At 43.6% G+C, this 12457-nt stretch overlaps 1 protein-coding gene across 2 annotated transcripts in view; it reads left to right on the forward strand.

The window, feature by feature from the left end:
- kank4 (KN motif and ankyrin repeat domains 4) overlaps window positions 1–12457 on the forward strand; it is a 76191-nt gene that overhangs the window by 45510 nt on the left and 18224 nt on the right. For both annotated transcript variants that reach the window (XM_056378285.1, XM_056378284.1), the window contains exons 2-3: window positions 7931–8004; window positions 8577–12005. In XM_056378285.1, coding sequence (XP_056234260.1) covers window positions 7986–8004; window positions 8577–12005 — 3448 coding nt within the window. In that variant the 5' untranslated portion in view covers window positions 7931–7985. The remainder of the gene's footprint in view (window positions 1–7930; window positions 8005–8576; window positions 12006–12457) is intronic.

The raw sequence follows: 12457 nt of genomic DNA on the forward strand, positions 1-12457 counted from the left end.
CATGTTCACCCGACTGTGTTAGACTCTCCTGATTGCATGCAAGTGTCTGTGTGTGTGTGTGTGTGTGTGTGTGTGTGTGCGTGTGTCTTCTATTTTGGCTGTGTAAGTAAAAAGTGGTAATTAATGAGCAAGGGGACCCAGATTTATTTATAACCTGTGTTTCTGTGAGAGTGTGTTAACACATCGTCTCAGACTTGCTTACACTGTACGTTTGAATATTTTATATATGTTTGGTGTTTGCGTGTGTGTGCGAGTTGTTTTTACCTGTCACAGCGAGTGAACGTGGATGTAATGTGACATGTCAGCATTGTAAGTGATCTAGTCTTCTATGGCAACGTACAGCACACCTTCTCCCTCCTCTGCCCTTCTCGTCTTTTTAAAAATCTTTTTACCAACCTTCCTCCCTCTTCTCTCACTTATTTAAAAGATTTATTCCCTTTTTTCCCTCTTGCTCTCTCTCTCTCTTTTCTCTCTTTTCAGCCTCCTTTAACAGCTCCGACTGTGGACAGGAATAGTCAGATATCCCACATGCTAATTAGCGGTAGCAGTTATTGCTTTACCATCCTCATTAACTTCCATGAGGGGAAGTAGCCGTAATGCTAACGTAGCTGCAGCTAGAAGGGGTTGACTGTGTGCTCCAATGAATAATAGATGGTGTGTCACTTCCTTTATTGCTAGTGAAAGCAGGCAGCTGCTCCTCATGCTGAAATACCAGTAAAGGGGTGAGGAGAGCCATCTGAAAAAAGGAAGATGCTTTCATTCTTTGTGTGTAGGGTTAAAGAGATCTAGTGAGATACTGATAAGAAAACAGTTGCAGGGAGGGCATGGACGAGAGCTATCTGTCCTTTCACAGAGCAGGTCGAAGCAGGACAAGGGTGGTAATGCTAAGGTCATGTCCACAACTGTGGCAGATAACATTGAGATATTCTCTACAATGAACAAATTTGAAATAGGTCACAATGTAGTAGATGGGGACTTTTTTTTTTTTTGGGGGGGGGGGGGGGGGGGGGGGGGGGGGGGGGCACTGTGTTGTGCAGTGTAGGGTTGTCATGTCAACCCATAGTCACAGTCAATTTCTTCTACATAAAAATAATGTTTCTGCCACCTCACACTGTTTTTGTACTTAAAAATAGCCAGTCACGTAGCACAGGTGTCTTATGACTGAGTATGAAATGCTGTTTTGATTGAGAGTCTTAATTACCACCTTGGATGGCAGCTACCGTTATAACCCACAGTTAAATCCCAGTTTTATTGTCGAGCAGTCGCCCAACAAGAGAAGGTGACGGTGTGTAAATGGAGACACCTGCCGTGTAAATTGAAATACAGAATTAATGATCACAGGAAGGGTCGGAGGTGACAGAAAATAGATGTAACCGTGTATTAAAACAGTCTATTCACTTAGCCAAAGCTCATTCATTCAACCAAAAGGGGAAAAAAAAAGAAACCCACTGGTAGTCAACAACTCGCAATCACGGCAATCACGTACTATTTTTCAGCCTACCCGTTACATGGTGAAAACCAACACAACAGTAATCTGGCAGCAGCATCTTTTCCATGTTGCTCAGAAAAATACATTGGAGGTCACCCTCCACATGCATCCTGTACTTTCTCTGTCGTCTTTCTGAGTACAAGCTGAATTCTTGGGCTTATTGCTACAGAGGCAAAGGAAACTGGCAACTGCAAATGAACAATAGAAAGACAGACTTAAAAGCCATAAGTTTGTGCCTTTTGGTTTCTTTGTTTTTCTTTGGGTTTTTTTGTATAAGCATGAGTTTCTATTGTTTGTCCTGAGCTTAGCAAGAAAATAATTTCCATTCAGCGCTCAGAAACAGAACATAATGTTTAATGTACGCTAAAAAATCAAACAGTGATAACAAGATTTTTTCAGACACAGACTCATTTTTTTTGTCTCTTTTGGGTTCTGCAAATACCTGATAACAAGCTTTGTAGCTTATTTTTCCTGATATCTTCTACTATTGTGCTTTGAGAACAACATCTGCTCATTATAATTTCATTAAATTGCATGTTGTACTCAAAAATGGCTTCTCTGTCCAGTACAGCCCACAATCTTAATTTGCAGCTCCTCACGGAAAAAGCAGTCTGAACTGACCTATAATAAAACAGTAGCATTCTAACTGCAGCCCTGTGGAATAATTTTGCCACTGTTTAATGAAGCCCCTAGACAGGAGTTCCCTCTTCTCTTTTCTCTCTGGGGTTGAGAGCCATATGTTGTTTAGCACAAAGGGAACAATTTGGCCCCCGCTGAATACAGACACTGTCATACTGGACCAGACCAGATCATACTGGATTAGATCTGGATGTGGAGCTAGAATGGACCCAACAGAACTGGAAGGAATTGGCCCAAAAGATTACTGTAATAGTACCGTGTTGTTGTAATGTACTATACATAGACAGAAATAATCTTAGACTGGAGTGGGATGAACTAGACTGTGCTCAAATAGCCCTTATAGAGCAGGGGGATTGATCCATTCCTGCAGAGTACACACAGACTAAGCTCTGAGATATCAGATAAACGTCTCCTAGTACTGGATGCTAACGGCATCCTCCATTTGATCTGGTTCAGCAATCAGAAACTTTCCAGTTCCCAGTTGTCTTGTCAGTGAATTTTCTCAATTTTCTCATTTCACTGCTCTGGGGCATCTCTGTACCGTAGTATGTCATTATGCAAAATTGTCATCCACACCTGCAACTCCCTAGATTGAACTAATTGCACCATCACCTGCGTCCCTCAGTCACACTTGTCTCTGTGAAGGGACACAGATGAGTACAAAAATCAATAACAAACATCAGATTTTCAGTTACAGAGTAACATCTATTAGAGCTTTGCTAACGTTATCCACCTTAAGCTACCAGACCAAATGCGGCTATAGCATGCTGACGAATTCAACTTTTTATTTGTATGCGGAAGAATGTAATTTCCTCTTTCCAAAGTATCATAGTCCTGCTTTAAAGGTATGAAAATAGCACTATATAAAAATAGCAATAATGTTGTGTGCGTTTAAGCAGATGTACACATCTATGGTCCCTCCTAATCCATGACACCAAATTTAAACATGCTAATACATCCATATTTTCCTCCCATTTTCATGCAGTCTAGGCCACCAACGAAAACCAAAATACTACAAACTAAAACATCCACTTCACCAGAAGCACCAGAAGCACTGCGATGTGATGTTTAGCTCTTCACAGACAGAACAGTCAAAGTAATGGTCCTGCTTAGCTAACAGCCATAACTTTTCTTACTTGAATGAGGTAAACCTGCTTAGCTAAAGCTTTTAAATCCTGCTAACTTGACTGATTCAATTGATTTCTCTGGTGAGGAGAGCAAAACAAGACCAAGAGTGGTGGTGGTTGTGCAGTTGCTAGGAGTTCAGCCTTTCATGTCAAAAAAAGGGACTTTAAACACCCAAATTAGGTTGCAAAATAATCTGTACTGAAATTGCACTCCTGCAAAATTGTGCTTCAGTAGGCACATAACCAAAATGTTCGGTACTTTGCATATTTATCTGTATCCCTGTGTTCGTCCACACGTGCTCCTTCTTGAATTTGTTTGTGTCTATCGCAGGCTTGTAGTTGGCATATTAAGCTGGACAGTCCTGCTTATATTCTCAGGGTAGTACGAGAGTAAACAGAGATAGCTGGTCCCATGTCAGGCCTGTGATAAGGACCTGCGTTGTTGTTGCCAGTCGGCCTGTTTCTCCCTACTCTGCTGCTGCTTGCAGTTCCTCACTGCTACTTTCACATCGCTGATGAACACTCGCATTTAGAGGCTGCAGCTGCAGCCGGTGCACAGTACTTCAGTGTGTGTGAGAGATCATAATGCATTCATGCACACATTTTTTTCTTTTTAATGAGATAGAGTCCGAGACAGAAAATTACAGACGGAGAGCTGGAAGAGAGGGAAACATTAACAGTAAACCCGCTCTGCATATTGGAGATATGAGTGTGTGCAGCTGCCACTCCCATCTCTGCCTCCTTTTCACTCTCTTACCCACTGTCTCGCTCCAATCCGCCCACCTCCTGTCCCCTGCTCGCACTCCCCAATCTTATTTCCTGTTGGCCTGTCTTCTATCTAAGCCTGCTCAGTGTCAGTGTATTAGACTAATTCAATCTCCAGTACACAGGCACTCCAATGTAATGACCCATGACATTCAATTAATGCTGTTCCCCCTTCTCGATAGGTTGGGTCAGCAGTAATTTAATGTCTATGTGTACATTTGTCTGGTGTGTATGTGTGAATCCATGAATGGGTGTGTGTATGTATAATTTGAAAAGGATGGCAGTCAGTGTAACCTTATTTAATATTATCAGATGCTGTATTTAAAAAAAAAAAAAATTAATATCTTTGGCTCTGGCTAATATCTGGATTTTCCCCACCACGACATTGTCAAGTACTATGTTGATTCCCTTCTCTCAAATAAACAGCAATATTAGTGTGGTTGAGGTTTCCATGCTGATGACATATGGAAACCCCTGACTGTCAGTATGAGCTTATTTACTGTACTCTCATTACTCCTGTTCTGCAGGCTTCACATTACCTGTGTCGTTTTCCTCTCAACCAGCTGTCACACTTATTGGATTGGTGTTGACAGATTGCTGCATGTCCTTTAGGGGTTATGCGCGTGTGTGATACTGTGTTTGCTGATTGAACATAATGACTCAACCAGAGACACGTACTAAAATACATACTATAAGCAATGTACATGCACATAAACAAACAGAGACCAAGAGAAATTAAATTGGTGCTGACATGCTCGCAAACACTGGTCTGGACACACATACCCGTGGCTTCCTTTTAGCCTTGTGTAGCAAATACAATCAATTTGGATTAGCATAGCCTTTATGAGCTTTTAGCACATGGCCATTATGACTATAATCCAGTGTGGATCATGCATCACCAGTTTTACCAGGGGCTTCCAATATTTAATCACTAACCTAACCTGGATATTATGCTGTAGTAGTAACACGACGTGCATATACAAACTCAAGCCTTTCCAGTGGATGTTTATATACTGATATTATGGCTCACCGTTTATGGTAATCATCCATATTACCTTTCTGAAGCCCATCAAATACAACACGATTCTTCTGTTGCTGTGAAGCTGTCATTAGCCACACAGGCATTAGGAGTGACTTTAATTAAAAGAAGAGACTTTAAAAATCCTGCCACTGCACTGTAGGGAGGGTCATGTAGACTCTCTCTCATTAAGCAAATTCCTTGTAGTTTTGTCAAATCACTGGTTGGTGCTGTGTCTTTTTACAGTGTCATTTTTTTCTGCCACTTCTGTCTTTTCATCCCTTCCTGCCATATCCATCTGCCACATTTAAGCTTTTATTCTTCATCTTTCTCCTAAAACTCTTCACCCCATCTCGTCTCCTTCTTACAGTATATCCCCTATCCTTTTATACCTCCTCCCTCTCTCTGTCCTTCCTCCATTCTGTCCCACTCTATACCTCTGTCTCTCCGTTTGCGGTAATGATCTAATTAAGGAGGGTTTTGTTGCCTGCCCACTGTGTATAATTGCCAGCGGGGTCTGCCTGTACTTCACTCAGCAATTACGAGCGGCATTCTTCTGCTCCCAAATCAGCTAATTAAGCCTTAAGGACAGCGAGCCCATCGTAGTCGCATTAAGCATCAGGAGGAGTTAGGAATGCCCCTGCTCTCCTCACTCCTGGGACATGCAGAAGTAGTGGATTGAGGAATGGTTGCCATGGTAGCAATCACACAGTGTCAGATCCTGTGCAGTGGCTGTCAGTCTGTTGATCTGCATGCTTCTGTGTGTGTGTGTGTGTGTGTGTGTGTGTGTGTGTGTGTGTGTGTGTGTGTGTGTGTGTGTGTGTGTGTGTGTGTGTGTGTGGTGCGCGTGTGTGTGTGTGTGTGTGTGTATCTGTTCATCTGTAACATAGACAACAAATCTGCTTCAGGTCACCTATTCTTTTCATTATTAAGGCTCAATCTATGACGACGGGACAGAGGCCAAATAGAGCTTGTCACAGTTCCTGTTCAGGTCCCTGGGTGGACTGGATGTCATTTTGATTGATTACATTGCCAGCTCATGTACTGCTTGTCTTGCAATATATCCCCACTCAGCACACAGCTTACCCTGTGGCCAGGACTGCTCAAAACTGCTGTATGTCATCTGAGTTCTTTGTGGTACAAACACATAAACATATCTAAATATGCTCCAATGGATGTCTTAATGCAATTCTGCTGTTCAAATCATTTGCATTGATGTTTCTTAGAGTGTAGGTGACTTTTGGAAATATCATTTGGTACAAGGTCAGTTGAAAATTGTTTGAATTGCTACAGAGAAAATGCCAGCTGGTTAGTGAGCACTGAGCATCTTTATAGATTACAGTTTTCTCAGTATCACATATTTATCATAGATAAATGTAACATGGAGGTGTTCCCATTCTTTCTCCAGATATCAAAGCAGCCATTTCAAGCAGGAAACTTCTTCACAAGAAACAGTGTTTCTGTATTCCTACAAGGCCTTTATCTTCTTTGAGTGTAACATTTGTGTGAAAACAGGAAATGAAATAGAGGAAACACCATTAAAGCACTGGTTATTTTAACTCTTTGGATTATAATATAGCATCAGTTATAGCATCTGCAGTAACTTGTTGCCTAGGGGTATAATAAAATACAATGCATGAAAGCTGTGAAAAAAGCTTTGGTGAAACACCTACTAAAAATAATGAAAATGCTAATTTACACCTTCTGAAACTGCCTCACATGTTGAAGTTTGAACTCTAGCACTTATTAAACCAGAGCTTCAGGCACTTGCGCGCTGTGTCACTTATGTAGAAGATATTTTCTCCAGTGACACAAATTTGCATGGAAATTGCGTGAATAATATGTGCCTATTTGCTAAATAGCTTTAGAGTTGATATTTGGCTGTAAGGGCGTAAGTGTTCATTTAATATGGATTTGAACCGTACAGCTCACTCAGAGCTGGGCGAATTGCCTGGATTTTATTATTAGTTTGGGATATTTTATTAGGAAGCTTTACATAAGCCCTTAAAAGTTTTGACTCCCCATGCTGAATTGTTTTCCATCTCACTTACCTCTACTCTGCAGTAAGCTCATTGTAAAAAAAAAAAAAAAAGGGCAAACAGCTTTGGTTTCTTGGCTTCTTCATCTGGAACAAATGATTCAAAGTGGCACCAAATGGCGTGTGTTCCCTTCTATGGGTCCGTCCAGGGTTGTGTTGACTTTAAATGGCTTCTAAAGGTCTGGCTTAGCAAGACAAATAAAATTAAGTTAATGGACATACTGGCACTACCCTCCTCCTCATTGTTCTATTAATATTTTTTGTTACTGCTATAATGTCATAAAACCATTTTATCTTCAGAAGCTGAGACTGCAAAATAATTAACTGCATATTTACTACGTTAATTACATTTCAGGTATGAGCCAAACAATTCAAAAAGCTCACCTCGCCACTGCTGCTGTGCTGTATACTGACCAATTCTAGGGCAACTGTTTGTCATAAATGTGCTGTTCACTGTGCCATTAACATTTACGGCATGCACATTAGAGCTTTAACTATCTAAAGTCCTGTTGAAACTGTTTACCTAAAAACTTCTGTAAATTTCTCAGATTATATTTTCTTTCCTGGCAGCCTAGGTAAGGCGAAGTTACGGCCGTACATAATATAAATATATATTGAATATCTTATCTCAGAGAGGTAAATATTTGTTCTCTTGTTTTTTTTGAGTCGGTGATCATTTTCTCTTTTTTCAGTTGATGTACCAAATCAATTCCTTCCTTCATTTGAAGAAAGAGTTCTTTCATTCTCCTGTAAACATTTGACACAGCAGAATGAAGAATTCAGTTCTGTTCAGATGATGATGATGGACAATATTTCACTTTCTCACATAGCTCTCTCATCTCTGTTTTCTCCAGGCTGCCAGCTCCAACTGTAGCAAACACAAGTCGATGACTGAGATCTCCGCCTCCCATGATGGACAAGAAAAGTGGTGTGTGCCATAAACAGTCTCCTTCCTTTTCACTTGCTGTGTCACATATAAGATTTTTCAGATTTTTCTACCACCGTAAGAACAGAAACGAGTCATGTGGAATCATTTTCATTCAGTATCTGACATAAAGGGTTAGATATTTAACTTCCTGTTTCTGTATGTGACTAAAAGCAGCTAACAGTTTATTTCCTTCAGGTGATAACTGCCCCCTGTCTCATGCTGTATTCATAAGTTGACACAGCATGAGCAGCATTCTGCATGCTGATTAGTTTGTTTTGGCGCAATCACTGCATGATAATTACTTCCCAGTAAGTGATATGGTTTTACATAATGAAGCACCATGTGTGCAGCACAGTACAGCCTGTCAGTACAAGTGGATGAAAAGGAATAATAATGCTGGGTGATAATGTGCTATTTGGTTCATGTTCATTTGTCAAGTAATTGCATATATGAATCAATTTTAGCTGTATAATTTCAGCTATTAATATTATTGCTGTTGTTATTTGGTATAGTAGGAGAAGGAGCAGTGATTGATTGATTGAACTAACGATTTTTATGTCAATGCCTTACAGCCAACGGCTTTCAGACCAAGGCCAGTGAGGGCGGTGTTCAGAGGAAGCAGCTGCCCTACTCAGTGGAGACTCCCTATGGCTTCCACTTGGACCTGGATTTCCTCAAGTATGTGGACGATATTGAAAAAGGCAACACCATCAAAAGGGTCCACATCCAGCGCAGGGTCAAGGGCCCTCCCAAGTTCAGCACACTACCCAGAAATTTCAGCCTCCCTGGGAATGGAGCTAGGCCTGCGTCTAAGGAAAATGATAGCACATGGTCCGGGACGTCCACCTTGGGACCCAAGCCTAAATCACGGGTGACAGAGGTCCAACAAATCTTTGACTTCAGGGCAAGTGAAGGGGGAACTTCCGGCCAGAGCAGCAGGGGGACAACCAGTCAGGGAAGTGGTTATGTTTCAGCTAAGCCCAGAGATGAAATGGGTGCAGGGGCTCGAGGTGTTGAAGAAAAAGCCGTGGGAATTCAAAGTCGTCCGAACCTGCTTCGAGCATCGAGCATGCCGATCACCCTACAGCAACGCAAAGGCTCTGACTCAAGCAGTCCAGACCGTATTGTGGGAACACCAGAAAATGGCTCAACAGAGAACATGTTCCGTGCTTCGCCGGACATAACAGAAAGACGATGTGTTCCCCAGGAGCGAACAGGGCTTCACCAGCAGATCACAGTGGCACTGAAGCGGGTCAGAGAGCTGGAGGAGCAGGTCAAAACCATCCCCGAACTGAAGGCTCAGATCTGCTCGCTCAGGGAGGAGAGGGAGCAGCTACTGCTACAGCTCAAAGCTCGGACCCAAACACAGATTTCCACATCACCCTCAACAATAGCCCCAAGTTCTGATGCTGGGACACACACTCAGCCACCAGGACACAGACCCTTAGAGGGGCTCAACTTAGCTCTGATGACTCAGCCGACTGGTGTGACAGAGAAAAGTAGAGTGTTACAAAAAGAGAGAGAGAGTTCCTTGCCACATGGTAAAATGGGTGGGTTGTCAGCACAAGAATCAGAGAGACAAACATGGCCATCTGAAAAATCCGACAAACAAATCGAGAGTCCACTGGAGCATGCAGCGCAAAAGCTATCGCGGGACATAGCAGGGCAAGAATTAACATCACTTAGGATGGCTATAAAAGATGCAGGGAGTAGCAATATTCAAAATGGTAATGTGGAAAAAGCAAGAAAGGGTCTTGAAGACCCAGACAGTCTGCAGATGCTGCAGGAGAAGCTAATGACACTGGAGACTAAACTTACTCAGGCTAGCGGAGAGCTGGAGAGAACCAATAGTCTTTTGAAAGAACAAATAGAAGAGAACAAAGTAAAAGAGGAGAGAATACTACAACTGAGCGAGGGAGTGAGAGTGGAGATTTGTACTACAGAGGCACACAGCAGACCAAGAAGAGAGAGCATTGATACAGGAACAGAGACAGAGAGAATAGATTTTGCCAACCAAGAGACAGAGACAGAATCACCGGGTACAGTAGATCAGGGTACAGATACAGAGAGAATCTGTGTTGAAGTTTGTGTACCTACAGCAAGGACTGTAAGTATAGATCAGATAACAGAACCCGAAGTCGACACACATGACCAGGCAACAGACAGAGAGGCAGAGGTAACCGCAGTGAGCCCACAAAGACCCAGAGCCAACAGCATGGAGCGGGGCACAGTAACTGAGAGGATTGCCACTCAGGATCGAATGACTGAGACGCCAGTGGCCGAAAGGGTGAACCAAGTCACAGAGACAGAGGGTGAGACAGTGACAGACCATCCACAGAGACCAAGAGCCAGCAGTGTAGACCGAGGGACAGAGACAGAGAGGGTGGACACTGTGGACAGGGTGACAGAGACAGAGGCAGCCCAGAGGACTGACCAACAGACAGAGACGGAGACAGAGAGACGTCAGGACAACAATCCAGCCAGAGACGCAGAGGCAGAGAGTCAAGTAAGAGAAAGTGCAAGCAGCGAAAGAGGAGAAGATGTTGACAGTGTGGTCAGTGAAAGAGTGGACGACAAGGAAGCAAATGAAAGGATTCAAAGAGTTAGTGAAAGTCTAGTCATGAAAGTTGTCACAGAGAGTTCAGCTGCAGTTCTACAAAGTCTACTTGAACAAACTGCAGTTTCAGACATAGTAAGTCAGAATGAAGGGAAAACCAGTCCACTTGCTGCAACAGGAGAAATTAAAGAATCTAAGATTGAAGCAAGTATTGCACAGACTGACTCAGAGTTAAAAGAAATTATACATCCAAAGACAGAAATTATTGAAACAAAGCAGATCATCCTGGAGAATGTAGAAAAGAAACAAACACCAGAGGGTGAGATTGTGTGTGCAACAATCAAAGACACTGTGGTCACTGACAGGGTTGTAGTCGCAGCAGAGGATGCAGCTGTGAAGACAGTAGTTCCTGTAAGACCTCAGAGAGGCCGCAAGTCCTCAGCAGAGGGACAGACGTCACCTCCTCAACTCCAGGCTGCATCTGTGCGTGCTCGTAGGGGATCCGGTGAAACCGAAGCCCAGCAACCCCTGACAAAGCCCCTGCCCAAAGCACAAGTACAGGACGCACCTCAGCTTGAGGCTCAATCCCCAACACAACTCTCAGAGCAACAGGTAAAACATGAAGCCCCATCTGAGGATAAGAGCCAAGCAAAGAAGCCTACAGGTGATGTTAGTAAGGAAAAATCACAACCTCAGGCTGAGACTCAGAGCCCATCTCCAGGGTCCAGTGCAGCCCAAACCCGTCCCAAATCAATTCAAGCCCAGCCTCACTCTCAAAGTTCTGCAACTCGACGGAACTCAAAAGAGCTTAAAGCACCACAGAGGGGCTCCACTGTATCACAACCTCCAAGTCGTGGAGGAGAAGCCCAAACCCGGCCAACTCGTCAGGGGTCAAGTGATGTGCAGCTTCAGTCTCAGGGCTCCCGCAGAAGTTCCAGTGAGACTCAACCCCCTCACAAAGATGCCAGCGAAACACCATCCCTGCGCAGAGGCTCCAGTGAAACAGCCCAGCGTCGTGGTTCAAGGGAAGTCCAGGCCTCCGGTCGCGACACTGGTGAGGCCCAGCCTCCTCGCAGAGGCTCGAGTGAGTCACCAACCTCGCCCGCAGCTTTGGGCCAAGTCGTAACCCGGTTAACAGGGCTTCTGGGGGAGCAGTGGGCACAGCTGGGGAGCAGCTCTGGCACTCAACAGATGGCTAGCCAACAGGAGAGCCCCAACACACAGAAACAGACAGCAGGCAAAAGAGCAGAGGCAGGAAAAGGAGCAACAGCCAAGCCTGCAGGGAAAGCAGTCCCTGTAGCAACAACAGGGAAACCAGCAGGGAAACCTGGTCCTTCCAAAATGAGCTCTATTCAGAGTCAACTGGTCAGCTCCCTCAGTGTCCTCTCTGCCTTCTACTCACCAGCCCAGAAAGCTGCTGCTGCCAGCAAACAGCAAGAACAAGGTAGGCCTGTGGTTCACTTAAGACCCCACGGTTTATACTGTACACACAACCTTTCATCAGTCTGCCACATACCTGCTAACCTATTTGTAAAAGACTCAATGAGCTGAATCCATCCCACTCCATATTCACTGAAATGATCCTTTTACAGCTCATAATCTCTATGCCACTTAATTACAACATGTCGTCTCTTATGTCTGCCATGATTAATGTGGACATGTACAACTCAGTAGAATAAAATCTCTCCCTTGAATAAGAGGACCTACAGGAGCAAGCCAAACATTGCCAGAATGGTTTGACAGGTTTTATGTGGTGTCTTTTGTACACAGCCTTGTAGTAGTTTGGGTAGAGCTCTCAGCCGTGCATATCAACACTCCTCTCAGCCGATGTAGGACACAGAGTGTTACTATCAAACTGACAACAAGGTGTTGTATTTATAGCAAGCTGGTCTGCCT

Source organism: Seriola aureovittata, chromosome 6, assembly GCF_021018895.1.
Source record: "Seriola aureovittata isolate HTS-2021-v1 ecotype China chromosome 6, ASM2101889v1, whole genome shotgun sequence".
In the NCBI taxonomy this organism is placed as follows: Eukaryota; Metazoa; Chordata; class Actinopteri; order Carangiformes; family Carangidae; genus Seriola; species Seriola aureovittata.